The sequence below is a fragment of the Lipotes vexillifer genome, unplaced genomic scaffold (assembly GCF_000442215.2).
Source record: "Lipotes vexillifer unplaced genomic scaffold, Lipotes_vexillifer_v1.1 scaffold666, whole genome shotgun sequence".
Lineage (NCBI taxonomy): Eukaryota > Metazoa > Chordata > Mammalia > Artiodactyla > Lipotidae > Lipotes > Lipotes vexillifer.
The window spans coordinates 4,519,235-4,535,995 of NW_006787408.1; the positions used below are offsets into that span (position 1 = coordinate 4,519,235).

General features: G+C 38.0%; 1 protein-coding gene across 3 annotated transcripts in view; it reads left to right on the top strand.

Moving 5' to 3' along the window:
* The window catches only part of PPP1R21 (protein phosphatase 1 regulatory subunit 21), a 56,876-nt gene that overhangs the window by 14,104 nt on the left and 26,011 nt on the right, over nt 1–16,761 (top strand). For all 3 annotated transcript variants that reach the window (XM_007459986.1, XM_007459984.1, XM_007459985.1), the window contains exons 4-12: nt 123–224; nt 1,367–1,531; nt 2,102–2,160; nt 3,134–3,228; nt 5,369–5,421; nt 5,908–6,057; nt 8,519–8,620; nt 8,708–8,796; nt 11,097–11,233. In XM_007459986.1, the coding sequence (XP_007460048.1) occupies nt 123–224; nt 1,367–1,531; nt 2,102–2,160; nt 3,134–3,228; nt 5,369–5,421; nt 5,908–6,057; nt 8,519–8,620; nt 8,708–8,796; nt 11,097–11,233 (952 nt within the window). The remainder of the gene's footprint in view (nt 1–122; nt 225–1,366; nt 1,532–2,101; nt 2,161–3,133; nt 3,229–5,368; nt 5,422–5,907; nt 6,058–8,518; nt 8,621–8,707; nt 8,797–11,096; nt 11,234–16,761) is intronic.

A 16,761-nucleotide genomic window follows, 5' to 3' on the forward strand; every position in this document is an offset into this window, starting at 1 on the left:
TTGTTTGAGAATGGTGAACACGTAGAAGAGACAAGCTACTAAGGTGATAGAGAATCTGTGTACCTTAGGATGTTTCTCTAAAGGATGAAAGTTATGTGGACATAACTTATTCTTTCCATCAGAAAAGTGGAGAATCTTCTTCTCAGTTGAGTCAAGAGCAGAAGAGTGTCTTTGATGAAGACCTGCAAAAGAAGATAGAAGAGAATGAACGGTTGCACATACAAGTGAGAAAATCTTTCTGTTTTTCCATGTGAATTTAAAAATGGGTTGTGTGATCTGCAATGTGGAAAAACCGGTGCAAGATAGAGTGTTTTGTGTATGGGTGGGTGTTTTAATGTTTCCTGTGGTCCTTAGGTACATACGTCACTGTCATTCATTCATTTCTTAGATCTCATTCATGTTTTAATACGGATGTGTGCTTTGAATATGCACTTGTTCAGAGGACAGCAGAATAACTTCATAAGTTAACAATAAAGAAGTATACTGGGCACTCTTCATTTTATATAGGAGATGGTTGGATGGATCACTTAGATGGGGGCTTATCAATAAGTAGTGTTTGCTTTTTAATTTATGACAGCTTATTTGGTTTTTATCTGTTTCCCTGTTAGACTGTAAGGTCTCATTAGTGTATAGACCATGTCGGTTTTGTCTGCCCAGCCTCAGGACAGGGCCTCACTCATGGCAGGCCCTCAAATATTTGTGGAATGTTGAGTAATCAGTGTCTGCTCCAAACCATTCAGCAAATTTTAAGAGTCATAGGGTAGTGTATTCAACTATGCCTCCTGATTTTTTGTGTGAAATGGTGAGCATAGTCAAACAGTGGAAAATAAATATGCATTCTCAGTCTTTGAAAATGTTTACAAAATGAACTTTTGACTTCATGAATTTTCTGTTAAGTATTCATAATTCTTAATTACTACTGGCTTCTCATTAAGGAAAGGAGCCTTACGTGCTTCAGGAGTAACACCTGTTTGATTTTTGATTATTTAATTGCAGAAGTCAGCCTAACAGAAGAGTTATACCCTGGTCAGTTGAGTTTTCTGTGTGCTAGAAATGGTTTGAAATAGAAATCCATGAGCCTGGGAGGAAGGAGGTATAGGCTTTGGAGTCAATCTGTGACTGTGAGACATTTGACAAGTTAGGTCATCCCTTGAAGCTTCTGTTTCCCCATCTGTAAAGGAGGGATTACAAGTACACCACCTCTGACCTGCCGTGAGGCTCCACCGAGCTCATGCCTGCATGGTTTTGCACAGTGAGCATATGGAACCTTATGGAAGTTGCTCACTGATTAGTCGCTGCAGTTGTTTTCTCTTCATTTGTATATATTGGGATGTTGTGAGAAGACACCATGATCTTTTCTTTTCAGTTTTTTGAAGCCGATGAGCAGCACAAGCACGTGGAAGCGGAGCTAAGGAGTCGGCTGGCCACTCTGGAGATGGAAGCGGCCCAGCACCAAGCTGTGGTCGATGGCCTGACCCGGAAGTACATGGAAACCATCGAGAAGCTGCAGAACGACAAGGCTAAACTAGAGGTAAGACCCGCCGTTGGTGAGAGCATGTGAAAAAATAGTCCAGGCTTTTGGAAATCATCCACCTGCTTTATAGAACAGAAGTTAGCCGTTCAAGGCAGGACTGCTGCCTGCAGCGTCTCCTCAGCGAGCTCACATCTGTGGCCTGAGCCGTCTGCTCTTCTTTTGTTTTTTGACAGACCAATATGCATATAATTTTGGTTAGTTATATTTGTCACACCACATTTCTAGCAAGTTGAACACAATTTCAAAGTAAACAGCTATATAAAATTTATAGGGGAAAACCAGAAAATAAAAAAAAGAGTAGAAAAATTTTTTCTCTACCTGCAGGATTTCAAAATGGAAAGCCAAACAATATAGTTTGGCATAGTTTATTTTTTAAAATTTTTTATTTTTTTAAATTTTATTGGAGTGTAGTTGATTTACAATGTTGTGTTAGTTTCAGGTATACAGCAAACTGATTCAGTTACACATACACATATATTCATTCTTTTTCAGATTTTTTTCCCATATAGGTTTATTACAGAATATTGAGTAGAGTTCCCTGTGCTTTTCTTTCCTTCTTAAATTCAGGTAAAATCTCAGACTCTAGAAAAGGAGGCCAAGGAATGTCGACTTCGGACAGAAGAATGGTATGTGGAAACGTGAATTCCAAGGGGCCCTGAAGTGAGAATCAGAAGACCCGAGTTTTGGTGTAGTAGCTCCTCTGTCTTAATTTTCTCACATTTGCAACGAGACGGGAGTAGATCATCTCCAGGGTCCTTTTCAGTTTTTTTATCTCTGGGACCTTATGAATTCTTTGTAGAGTGGCCTGTGCGTTAGTCCTCAGCCTGCAGATGTTTTGGACTGTGGCAGATGGCATTCTGGGGCTCCAGTACTGAGGACTGGATCCTTTCTGTTTTAGACTACTCTAAAGAGAAGGCCTTCTGAGAGTCCTAGGCAGGAAAACTGACTAATGATCATGGTGTCAACCTTTTAATTTTAAATAATTTTAAATAAAATGAGGTCATGCAATCTATTGATAATTTGGAGATATTTACATCTTAAAATATTACTTATCTCTAGGTAGTAAGAGCATGCACCAACATTTATTTGATAAATGACATATTTTAGGTTTTAATAGGATCAATCAAGTGCATTTTTTCAGTTTAGTTGCGTTGAACATGCATGGTGTATCTATGCTCTTAATTGAATCAAAACCGAAAATGATCAGATTTTCAGCTCAAGGGGGAAAAAAACGCTTTAATACTTTAAAAACGTTTACCATAATACTCGGACAAATATTTATGTGTTGTAAAGAGAAAATTTATGAGTTTGAAATGGCTCTAAGATTATTTTGAGCTTGGGGAGATAAACTTAAAATTGTATAAGATATTGGGACTGTGATAAATTCTTTGGAACTTCTAGTCATTCAACAGGAGTCTCAGGAGCTTTAGAATCAAGGCTTAGTGTTTTTCTTCATTTTTTTTTTAATAACTCTCTACTACCAAGGGTATCCCAGATGTCAGGTACCATCCTCTGAAAGCCTGATACCAGCTGTTGAGGTAACAAGCAGATGATGATCTACTGTCTATTGATAATGTGGTTTCGTATTTTTTCTTTCAGTCAGTTACAGTTAAAGAATCTTCATGAAGATTTGTCAAGTAGATTAGAGGAATCCTTATCAATCATCAATGAAAAAGTACCTTTTAATGATACAAGTAGGTACTATGTACAGTTTTCCATTATTTGCAACTCTGAACCTCTTTATGATAGCCAACTAATTAAAATAATTTGTAATCTATTTGGCAGAAAATCTCATTGGCCTAACAGAGGGTTGCTTTCTTTTTGTCCTTTTGCTCAGCTTCGGCCTTCATGTTTCATAGGGAGATTTTAATTTGTCACATAACTATTCTGAAGCTAGGCTTTTTGGAAAAAGCCCAGAGCCACATTTTTTAATTGCATGTATTTAACATATCCCAAGGTGAAAACCAACCTGCACATAAAGTACCTGAATATTTGTACAAGAAAATTTGATCATGGTGGGCGGCGAGGTGGGAGAGGAGTAGTGGGATGGGTGGGAGGTGAATCTTCTTAGCCTGGTATCTCCTGCCCTTTGGACAATCCCCAGAGATAGTTAGGGAGTTGACTTGGGTAAGCCCTGCTTCCTGCTCATCCTGGGAATGGTCTGGTAATTTACACAGCCAAGAGCAGCAAAAAGAAGTTAAAAAAAGAAAAATCAACTTACATATATAACAGATGCCAAATTTGTAACCTTTAGACAGGTATTAAATCTAAACCTTGAAGACAAAGAAAACAATTGTTTTGATGCAGAAACTTAAATTTAAATTAGTACACATTTCCGTTTTTACAATTATATCATTGAAATTAATTTTTGACTTCTTCTCAATTTTTCTTAGGGAAGACCTAAAAACAGAGGGAAGAAAAGACACCAAAGAAAAATAGCAGTTTGCTCTAACACTGAAATCAGCATATGTCATTATTATGTCAAAAACCTAAATTCATCTGAAAACAACACCTGTTACTGCTTTCTACATTAATGTAAATAGCACCAGCATCCTTTGATCCACTAGGCTTAAAGCCTTGGCATTTCATTTTCCCCTTATTCCTTAGTCATCAGGTTCTAATCATTTCCTTCTGAGTCTCTTTGGGTTTATCCTTTCTTTTCCAGTACCAGTTGTCACCCTATTTTAGGTTCTTACCATGTCACAGTAGGTTACTACTTTTAGTTCCGAAATAGAGATTTTTTACTGAAAGTCTAAATGGGTGGGGAGCACAGGATATGCAAAAACGTGTAAGACAAAAATCTCTACCTACTCTCAAGGAATTTATAGTCCAGTAGGGGAGAAATAAGGTAGAGAAATATCTAAAATATAAGCTAAGCTATTCCATGAAGAACCTCTTGGGGTTTCAGAGTAAGGATGATTACTACTGGTGCGGTTGTTTGGGGAAGCCTTTTGGAAGAAGTGTGCTTTGAGCTGGGCCAGGATGCAAAAGTAGGTTTTATTGGTCAGAGAGGTGAGGGAGAACGAGCCAGGGAATTGCATGGAGTGTGGTTATGTAGGATAAAGGTGCTGTCAGGGCCTGACAGTAATTAGTTAAGTATGACTGGAGGCTAGAGTGGGTGGGATGTGGAGGCCAATGATGGGTAAGTTCTGAAAGGGAGGGTGGGGCTGGACCCTCAAGTTCTGGGCAAAGGGCTCGGGGGAACTTAATTTGCAAGTCAGTAGGTTGTTGCAGAAGCTTTTGGAAATGTCTTGGTGAAATTTGTGCACTCACAAAGTTCATCTGGCAGCAGAGTGCAGACTACCCTGGAATGGGAGAAGGGGGCTGATGCTGTTGTGATAATAGTCCTGGTGTCCTGTGGTGGGGGCTGGAGGCTGAGTTGTCAGGGAGATGCAAGGAGGCAAGGGAGCAACAGGAGGCAGTGTGGTGGAAAGATGTGGTGCAGCTGACAGAAATCAAAGAGGCAGACGGGGAGCAGGTTTATGGGAAAGATGTTGACGGTAACTGTTGTGGCTTAATATTCTAACAGATTGGTGTGCATCTCTTTACCTACTGGTGTGTACATTTGTGAATAAAAGCCTAGATCTGGAGAGAGAAACTGATGCACCAACTGATTGACCCAACTGGGATGGATGAGCCCCCCTGTTGGGAGTGGTGGGAATGAGGGGTGCAGAGTACAAAGAGGCCTGTGCAGAGTGCACTGCAGTGATCAGGAAGGGAAGGGGCTGAGGGGGAGAGAAGCTGGGAAATGGGGTGAGCATTTATTATTTCTCAGTTAAGCTCTTTTTTCGTAAATGTAAAATGACTTAATGAACAGCCATTTTTGTTTTGTAGAATATAGTCAGTATAATGCTCTGAACGTTCCAGTCCACAATAGGAGACATCAGGTAAAGATAAAGTTTTTATTTTCAGTGGTGTGTGTGTCAAACTTTTCAGAAACACCAATTAGTTGTTTGGGCCTCTGTTTAGTGCACCAAACCATTGCGTTTAACTTTTACTTTCTTTTCTCATACATTCTTAAAAATTGTGTAACTCACTGTTTTTTGAATTTGTAAATATAGATTTTTGCTGTCTCTTGTCCGATAACATTAGAACTGAATTGGGGGATGCACTGATTTTTGAGTCATACCTTTCTTTTAGGTTTTGCACTTAAACAGTCTAGGTTAAGTGGAGAGGTATATTTACCAAAACTGGCGGCTTTCTATTGTAATTTACTTAGACGGTAGTATTAAAATCTAAGTGGGAGCAAATGAATTTAAATTAAAGAATAATTATACTAGAGTTCAAATGTTTCTCCAAAAGCAGACTTAATAATGTTGTTTGGGAGTAATAACTTGATAGTTGACTTTAACTGTATCCTTTTCATTTTAAAGCTGAAGATGCGGGATATCGCTGGGCAGGCCCTGGCTTTTGTTCAAGATCTTGTCAAGGGTCTTCTGAACTTTCACACCTATACAGAACAGAGGATTCAGATTTTTCCTGTTGATTCTGCCATTGACACTATATCTCCATTGAATCAGAAGGTACATTTAACTCAGGATACCTTTTGTTTGCCCTGAACAAACGTGGAGACTTGTTACTAATTATCAGACCACTTGTGTGCCTCCGCCAAGTACTGTGGAGGACATGGGAAAAGCTACAAGTCGTAGTCTTTACCCTCAAGGTAAAATACGGCAAACGTGGGGATTCTTAAGAAATGAAATAGTAAGGGAGTTGTTAAAGACCTTAGTGTGAGTGAGTGGTATGGGCAGTAAGTGATATGAGGTCATCAAGGAGGGGAGATTGCTGTCGGTGGTAGTGTCTAGAGAGGTTCTTTGGTGATTTAACTGGACTTTGAAAAATGAGCATGATCTGCATAGGAGGAGCGAAGCGGGCTGGGTATTTTTTCACCGCAGAAGAGGGAAAGACATGAGCAAAACCATGGAGTAGGGAACCGTAGGGAGTATGCACGTAGTCACATACCACCACTTTTGCCATATTGTACTGGTAACACAGACTGGCCCTGACACAGTGTGTGAGCGTGGGTGTTACTCAGAGCCAAGAATAGCAGGAGGTGGGGATTATTGGGGCCATCTTGAAGGGAGGAAATTAGGGGGCTTGCAATAGATGAACTCTAAGTGCTCCATACTGTGGTGTCTGAAGTGAGTCATGCCACTCTCTACTTACCTGATTCTTCTCATCAGCTTTTTTTTGGTGTCTGTGTGTGCAACATGCAGTATTCCAGGGTTTGAATAGTATTTATGTCCACAGATCCTGTTAGTATAGCAAAGGCTTAGATTCTGGAGTCATACTTCTGGGATGGCAGCCCAGTTCTGCCACTTTCTATGTTCCCTTGGTCAGTTTATTTAACCCCTCTGTGCATCTTGAAAATGGAGGATAAAGGACCTACCCCACAGGTATGTATGTTTGAGGATTTAATGAGATAATACATGTACAGTGCTAAGAACAGTGCTTGGCACATAGTAAGTACTCAGTAAAGGCTAGCTCTTACCATCGTCATCATGCTGCCGTACTCATAGGAAGCCCTCAGCAGATGCTTGCTTTTCATCAGTTTTCATCTGACTCCACAAATCTCTTGAAGTTCATAAAAATTAAACTTTGGGCCTTTGAAATGCTCTTTAATAGCACCGTGGGAGAAAGCTTTCAGATGACCCCGGTAAGGAAAATGGAACTGCAGCATTTTAATGTAGTTATATTTTCTTTTACACTTCCTATAATATAAAAACATTTTTCCACTGATTCTTTGTCCATTATTTTATTTTATTTACTTTTTATTTTAGTTATTTGTTTGTTTGGTTTTGGGGGTTTTTTGGCCCCACCACCTGGCTTGCGGGATCTTAGTTCCTCAACTAGGGATTGAACCCGGACCCCAGCAGTGAAAGTGCTGAATCTTAACTACTGGACCACCAGGGAATTCCCGCCATTACTTTATTTTAGCTTGTTCCCATATTATGCCCACACAGCGAGAATCAAATATGTTAATCTTAACAGAAACATTTCATTACTTTGAAGAATTCCTATTTTTCTCAATATTTTACCCTTGGTGCTTTGGCCTCTGAAAGGCCCTATGTGATTTTCTATTAAGTCTGTATTACTGAAGATTCAGAAACCATTTGTTAAAAGATGACCAAAGCGTTTAGACTTGTTCATAGAATCATAAAGTAGATGTTTATACCTGAGCTTAGAGTTCAACTTATTTACAGCCCAGAGGGACTGAATTTCCCAGGGCCATATATCTGTGTAGTTTGCAGTAGGGCCAATTGAATCACCTATCTGCAAAATGAGACCTTACATTTCTATACTGAGAAAATGAAATTTGAGCCATTATACAGTATTTAGAAAACTGAGATATTTCACAAGTGGAAAATTAACTTCTTGCTTCTCAATTGTCTAAATGCCTGGGGTATCTTTTTCTGAATCTATTCTTCATACTGAATTAGTCCTTTGTAAATATTACAGTATCCATGACAGTTACAAAAGTTTTTATATTCTCATTTTGATGATAGTTACATTCCTGGAATTTGTTAACCTTGAACATTGTATACAGTGAAAATAAGAAACTGTACTTAAAAGTCTTTTGCTTCTAAAAAATGAGTTAAATTAAATGAGTTACATAACACAAAAACCTGTCATACGGTTTTGATTATCAAACCTTTTTTTTTTTTAACTGGGACCCCTATGAAGAAGCAGCTGTTTAGAGAAGAAGGCCTGTTGGTGCTGTGTTGTAAATAGTGTCCCCTCCCCATTTGCTTCATGCCTGGTCATTAATTATGTCATCCCTCTTCTAGTTCCTCATTTTGCAATGGAATGGGGACTTGGGAATAATATCTAGGATTTTAGAGGGGAGCTCTGTGTAAAAGCCTGATTTCCCAAAAACAGTTTGCAAAAGAATTTAGCTTTAAAACTCAGCGAGTCCATTTACAAATGTTTTGCTATTCTTTATTTTCCAGTGATTTAACTCACAGTTCTTTCCCTTCTATTTAGTTCTCACAGTATCTTCATGAAAATGCATCCTATGTCCGCCCTCTTGAGGAAGGAATGCTTCATTTATTTGAAAGTATTACTGAGGATACTGTGACTGTCCTGGTAATTTTCTTCTATGTTTTACTTCTGGAAATGGGAGCTCTTCTTTTTCAAATGACACTATTAACCTTGACATTTTTTCTTTTCCAGGAGACAACTGTGAAATTGAAAACTTTTTCAGAGCATTTAACCTCTTACATATGTTTTCTTAGGAAGATTCTTCCTTATCAGTTAAAAAGGTACTTACCCTCTGGGCCAGGGAGCTTGGGGAATTGCGAGGTATCATCTGAGCTGTGCTGGAGTTAATAAAGTAATAACATGTGCTTCTTGTGATCTGCCTGACCTTTCTGCACCACAACCAATTTGGACTTTTGTGAAAAAGGAAAGTCATGGTTTGAGCAGCACAAACTTATATTTAAGAAAATTGAATTGTAGTTTGTCAGCTAGGGTTTTATCAGTATTCTGTACTGAGATTACTACTATAACCACATAATGCAATATGAACCAGTATTTTTAATGATTGTGAATGACACATTTATTGAAGGAAATATTTCATTTTGGGGTATTTTTTATCCTTTTACTATAAACATCTAGATGGGGGTTATAATAGTTAACCTCTACATTGCAATTTATAATCCTTAGGTTTCTTTGAAATAGTGTATTGTTTTTATTATTGGTGATTTATTTAAGTTATAAAGTAAAAACTTTGTTTACATACTTCAGCCCTCATAGGATATGTCATTAAGTAACCTTAAATGCTCCATCTTAAACATTTCTGGAAAGGCAAGAGAAAATAATTTATGTAATTGGAAGTTTGAGAGTACTCCTTTTACATTTTGATACTTTTGGTCTAAAACTACCAAGAGTCCTAATTCATCTAAATCTTTTCATCCTAAGATTTAGTCTTTAAAAAATGTAATCAAAGAATAATACAATAATAATAATAATACATAGGAGAAATAAGAGCATATATTTAGTATAGTATATTGCAAAATAAGGTTTAGGAAATACGTAGATGAATAACTTACAGATGTTGAAAATATACAAGTAATTATAGTTTTTAAGTCCTTGTAAAACTAAAGTAGTAGGTTTTAGCTTTTCAATAATATGAAATTTTATTATTAAAAATTAATGTGTTAAGAGCCATCTTATTTCCTAATTCTAACCTAACAAAGGTATTTCAGTAACTGAATTCTATGATTTGTGCACCTGACAGAATTTTAGGAATCAGGGAATTATGACAAACTAATAATTTTGAATTACAGTTTCATTCAGATCCTTAAATGTTTTAGTTCAGTATAATTAAAGTTTTTTTGAAAATTGACTCTGGAAGTTTAACACTAAATTGAATACACTTTATTGATTTGGCTTACGTTGAAAAGACTCTTAAGAACCATTGCAAAACTTCTAATTGCCAAACATCTGCTTTTCTTATCATCCTGTGACTTCCCCTTCTCCAGGCTCCTATCCCATTCCTTACCTCAGGATGGCATATATAAGCCTCAGTTGCCCCACTTGCCCTGGAGTCTCATTGTCTTTGTGGACTCCCCTACATATGTAATTAAATTTTTTTTTCTCCTATTAAAAAAAAAAAGAACCATTGCAAAAGTGGTATTTACTACTTGAAACAGTTAAGCATTGTTATTTTATCTTAATTTATTTTTTCACTATTACATTTTTAGAAACACTGGATAAGTCCTTTCTTGATTTAAGATTCCTATTCTTGGAATGTTCTGTTCCATATGCCTTCAGCCCTATGTTATCAGGTATTTATGTTTTTAGGCAATTTTTTGGTCATTGGTTTAAATACCACTTTAGTTGACAAGATGACATGTTCATTAGTAGTAAATGGGCTTAGTACTGAATGAAGCTGTTTGCTATAAATAAATAGAAGAGGCAAGGTCGAGGGAATGGATATGATTATCATTCTGTGCTAATAACTTTCGTAGCTTTGTGTAAAAAGCATTTTACTTGATTACTGCACATTTTAAATAGACACTCTTAAGAGTCAGTATAGCTTTTTTTAACCTTATAATTAAGTTTTCCAAAGCACCATTTAAAATTGAAAATGGTAAAATGTATTTTATGAATATTAAGCATTTATTTTTGTATTGAGCCTATAGATTGTTTTTTCCAATCTGTTTGACTTTTGAACCTACATACACTGAAAAATGTTTCTCAGTGATTTTCTCTCCTAGTTCCTGTGTAATTAATTCTCTTTAGGAATTCAGTCTATGAAATATTTTTCTCCTGAAAATATTTTTAAGGGAAGCATGTTTTTGCTGCTCTCAGGATGGAAAGATAATGGGCACCTCCCTTTATTTTTTCTTCCATTTAGTCGTCTTTTGCTGCATTGGCGTTTGCAGCAAGCAGGTGTATGTATTATGGTATAAAAAATGGAACCTTGTAAATGAGATCAAATTCCTTTTTTTGGTAAATTCTCTCTTTGGATATAGATGTTTGAGAATTTAGATAGTTTCTTATAGCTAGTTGAAAATCGTTCAGGATGCTCACTTTTATAAAATCTACCCATTCTTAGTTTAGAAGAAGAATGTGAAGCTTCCCTTTGCACGTCCGCATTACGAGCCAGGAATCTAGAGCTGTCCCAGGACATGAAAAAGATGACAGCTGTGTTTGAGAAGCTGCAGACTTACATTGGTCTTCTCGCCTTGCCAAGTAAGCGTGTTTGTTACTAATGGTTCAACTTGAAGAAATTAGAGTACAAGAAGCTTCAGAAGGGAGGTGGTTTGGCGTGTCGGAGTGAGAAGAGGGTCAGAAAAACTTGAATTCAAATCCTCCAGCTCCTTATACATTTAGGGTCTTGAGCAAATCACTTCTCTGCTTCTGTTTTCCCACTTATAAAACGGAGGTAAATGTGATTAAGTTAAATTAAGAATGTACAATATCAGGCATCGAAGACATACATTAAATATTAAATCTCTTGGGCTTCCCTGGTGGCGCAGTGGTTGAGAGTCCGCCTGCCGATGCAGGTAACATGGGTTCGTGCCCCGGTCCGGGAAGATCCCATATGCCGTGGAGCGGCTGGGCCCGTGAGCCATGGCCGCTGAGCCTGCGCATCTGGAGCCTGTGCTCCGCAACGGGAGAGGCCACAACAGTGAGAGGCCCGTGCACCGAAAAAAAAAAAAAAATTAAATCTCTTTCTCTCCTTCCTCCTTTTTAAATGAAGAGGGGCAAAGCGTAAGAATTCGTAGCAACTTTCCAACAGGTAGCATAGGGGAAGGTTAATAGTAAAAATGCTATTTTTAGAGGAACTGTATCATAACAAAGCCCCCAAATGTAAAGGTTGAAAGTCTTGGGAAAAAAATGCTGTTTTAATTTGAAAAAAGTATTTTCAGGCCATTGAATGGACCTCAGTTTAAATGATGTTTGTAAGAAAACCATGATTTTTATAGTAGTGATTTGATTATTTGTTTTTTGTAGCAGCTTAAATGTGAAATAATTTACATACCATACAATTTACCCATTTAAAGTGTACAGTTCGGTAGTTTTTACTATAATCACAGACATGTGCATCAACACTACAGTCAGTTTTAGAATATTTTCATCACCTTAAGAAGAAACCCTGTATACTTTAGCTATCACCCTCTTATTCCCCTGTTCTGTCCCTGCCCAGTACCAAGCAACCATTAATCTACTTTCTGTCTATAGATTTGCCTGTTCTGAACATTTCATATAAATGGAATCATATAATCTGTGGTCTTTTGTGACTGCTTTCTTTCACTTGGCATAATATTTTCAAGATTCATCCAAGTTGTAGCATGTATAGGTATTTCATTCCTTTTTATTGCAGAATAATATTCCATTGGATGGATATATCACATTTTATTTATCTACCTATCAGTTGATGGACATTTGGGTTGTTTCCACCTTTTGGCTATTGTGAATAATGATGCTATAGACATTTGTGAACAAGTTTTTTTGTTTTTTTTTTGCGGTATGCGGGCCTCTCACTGTTGTGGCCCCTCCCGTTGCGGAGCACAGGCTCCGGACGTGCAGGCTCAGCGGCCATGGCTCACAGGCCCAGCCACTCTGTGGCATGTGGGATCTTCCCGGACCGGGGCACGAACCCGTGTCCCCTGCATCGGCAGGCGGACTCTCGACCACTGCGCCACCAGGGAAGCCCTGTTTGTAGACTTTTTGATGATGACCATTATGACCAGTGTGAGGTGACAGCTCATTGTAGGTTTGATTTTCATCTCTCTAATAATTAGCAGTGTGGAGCATCTTTTCACATGCATGTTGGCCATCTGTGTGTCTTCTTTGGAGAAATGTCTGTTTTGGTCTTCTATCCATTTTTTTTTGGCCGTGCCATGCGGCTTGTGGGATCTTAGTCTTAGTTCCCCCATCAGTGGGTTGAATCCGTGCCCTAGGCAGTGAAAGCACAGAGTCCTAACCACTGTGCTGCCAGGGAATTCCCTTTACCCATTTTTCTGATTGGGTTGTTTGTGTTTTTGATATTGAGCTGTAGAAGCAGTTTGTATATTTTGGAAATTAAGCCCTTGTTGGTTGCATCGTTTGCAAATATTTTCTCCCAGTCTGTAGGTTGTCTTCATTTTGGTTATGGTTTCCTTTCCTGTTTAAAAGCTTATAAATTTGATTAGGTCCCATTTGTTTATTTTTGCTTTTATTTGTTTTGCCTTGGGAGACTGATCTAAGAAAATATTGCTACAATGTATGTCAAAGAGTGTTTTGCCTGTGTTCTCTTTTAGCAGTTTTATGGTGTCATGTCTTATATTTAAGTCTTTAAGACATTTTGAGTTTATTTTTGTGTGTGGTGTAAGGCACTGTTCCAACTTCATTGATTTATATGTGGCTGTCTAGCTTTCCCATACCACTTGCTGAAAAGACTGTCTTTTCCCCTTTGTATATTATTGCCTCCTTTGTTGAAGATTAATGCGCTGTAGGTGTGTGGGTTTATTTCTGGGCTCTCTATTCTGTTCCATTGATTCATATGTCTGTTTTTGTGCAGTACCATGCTGTTTTGATTATGGTAGCTTTGTAGTATTATCTGAAGTCTGGAAGGGTTATGCCTCTAGCTTCGTTCTTTTTCCTCGGGATTGCTTTGGCAATTCTGGATATTTTGTGGTTCCATATAAACTTTAGGATTATTCTAGTTTTGTTTTGTTTTTTTTCCGATACGTGGGCCTCTCACTGTTGTGGCCTCTCCCGTTGCGGAGCATAGGCTCCAGACGTGCAGGCTCAGCGGCCATGGCTTATGGGCCCAGCCGCTCCGCGGCATGTGGGATCTTCCCAGACCGGGGCACCCATGTCCCCTGCATCGGCAGGCGGACTCTCAACCACTGCGCCACCAGGAAAGCCCGGATTCTAGTTTTGTGAAAAGTGACATGGGTAATTTGATAGGGATTGCATTAAATCTGTAGATTCCTTTGGCTCGTATGGGCATTTTAACAATATTATTTCTTCCAGTCCAAGAGCATGAGGTAACTTTCCATTTTCTTGAATCATCTTTGATTTCCTTTATCAGTGTTTAATAGTTCTCAGCGTATAAGTCTTTCACCACCTTGGTTAGGCTTATTCCTAGGTTTTTGTTTTTTTTTTTTGATATGATTTTAAACAAAATTGTTTTTTACTTTCTCTTTCTGGTATTTCATTGTTAGTGTAAAGAAATGTAACAGATTTCTCTATATTAATCTTATATCCTGCTACCTTACTGAATTCATTTATGAGTTCTAATAGTTTTGTGTGGAGTCTTTAGGGTTTTCTATATAGAGTATTATGTCATCTGCACATAATGACAATTTTACCTCTTCCCTTCCAATTTGGATATTTTTGTTTCTTTTTTTTGTCTGATTGCTGTGGCTAGGACTTCCAATACTATGTTGAATAGAAGTGATGAAAGTGGGCATCCTTGCCTTGTTCCAGAATTCAGCTTTTCATCACTTAATATTATGTTGGCTGTGGGTTTGTCATAAATGACTTTTATTATGGTGAAATTTGTTACCTCTATACACACTTTGGTGGGAGTTTTTATCATGAATGGATGTTGAATTTTGTCAAATGCATTTTCTGCATCTGTTGATATGATCATGTGTTTCTTGACTTTTCTTTTGTTCATGTGGTGTATCTCATTGATTGATGTGCATATGTTGAACCATCCTTGTGACCCTGGAATAAATCCAGCTTGATTATGGTGTATGATCCTATTTATGTGTTCTTGGATTTGGTTTGCTAAACTTTTTTTGACAATCTTTGCTTCTATATTCATCAAAGATATTGGCCTGTAATTTTCTTTTTTGGTAGTGTCTTCTTCAGGTTTTGGTATCAGTGTGATAGTGGCTTCATAGAATTACTTTGAGAGTGTTCTTTCCTCTTCAGTCTTTTGGAAGAGTTTGAGAAGGATAGGTGTAAGTTTTTCTTTGTATGTTTGGTAGAATTCCCCAATGAACCTATCGGGTCCAGGACTTTTGTTTGCAGGGAGGTTTTTTTTTTTTTAAATTACAGATTCTGTTTTACTTCTAGTGATCAGTCTGTTCAGATTATCTGTTTCTTCTTGATTCCTTTTTGGCAGTCTGTATGTTTCTAGAAACTTGTCCATTTCTTCTAGGTTGTTCATTTTTTTTTTGGCATATAACTGTTCATAATAATTTCTTAAGATTTTTTAATATTTCTGCAGTATTGGTTGTTATCTCTTCTGTTTCATTTCTTATTTTGTTTATTTGGGCCCTCTCTATTTTCTTCTTGGTGAGCCTGGTCAATGGTTTGTTGATTTTGTTTATCCTTTCAAAAAAACAGCTCTTGATTTTATTCTGTTGTTTTTAAAATCTCTATTTTATTTATTTACTCTCTGATCTTTATTATTTCCTTCCTTCTGCTGACTTTAGATTTTGTTTGTTCTTTTTCTGATTGTTTCAGGTGGTAGTTTAGGTTTATTTGAGATAGGCCTGTATCACTGTGAACTTCCCTCTTAGGATTGCTTTTGCTGCATCCCATAGGTTTTGTATGGTTGTGTTTTCATTGTCTCTTGTCTCAAGGTATTTTTTAATTTCCTCTTTGACATCATTGTTGACCTATTGGTTTTTTAGTAGCATGTTGTTTAGTCACCATATAACCATTTTTTTCACGTTTATCTGTCTGTGGTTGATTTCTTGTTTCATGCCCTTGTGGTCAGAAAAGGTGCCTGAAATAATTTTTGTCCTTTTAAGTTTGTTGAGGCTTGTTTTGGGTCTTAGTTTGTGGTCTATTCTAGAGAATGTCCCATGTGCCCTTGGAAAAAGAATGTGTATTCTATTTTTTTTTATGTAGTGTCCTGTAGATATCAATTAAGTCTAACTGTTCTATTGTGTGTCTAGGTGTCAGTCTACCTTATATCTCCAATGAATCCACCAGTTTCCTCCGAATTACCTTCAGCACAAGTGTCATTATTTTTGAGAGCATCCCTAGGCTTGAACTTCTCCACAGTCTGTTGTGAATTCAGTCAATTCCTTTGGGAAGAGATTCAGAGCTTTCTGTTTTAAGAACTGTTTCTCCCTTGGGTTAAATCTCTGAGCCATGGTTCTGTGCAGGGGATGATGACAGTGATGCACTTCTCTCAGAGTGACACCCCTGCATTAGTAGCTGAGCACTCCATGGAGAGGGTAGGGCAGCAGCTGCTGGTCTCCTCAGCTTGCCTCTTTCAGCATGGAACTCCTGTTAATGAGCTGGGGCCAGGGTGATCAGGGCCACAGATTCTCAGCAGCACCATGCCCATGTAGAGCCTCCATCCCACAAGTCAGGGCTGGGTAAAAGAAGAGAACCCCCCACCTCTGAGTCATACTTACCTAGAACTTAGCCTCAGCAACAGGTAGCTGAGAGCGAGATAAGAAATGCAGCCCTCCAGCTGAGTTAGGGGAGAGGGAGCATTGTGTTCTTGGCTGCACGCTCTGGACTGGGATTTCTAGCTCACTGACTGGTGAGGGGACGGAGTGGGTTTTGGTTCACATACCACAGATTCTTGCCATTCTTACTGAGTTAATATAGATTTTCTTGATTAAATGTTTCTTCACTTGCTGTATGCCCTTAGGATAATTTCCAGAGTTTAAAGTGGTTATTTTTAAATCATTTTCACCAGTTGTGCTGGTGAGTGGATATGTGGAGCTTGCTTATGCTGTCATGCCAGAATTGGAACTGTGATGTTTGAATAATAGTGTTTTTAGTGATGTTCAGCAAACAATAATATGTAGGGA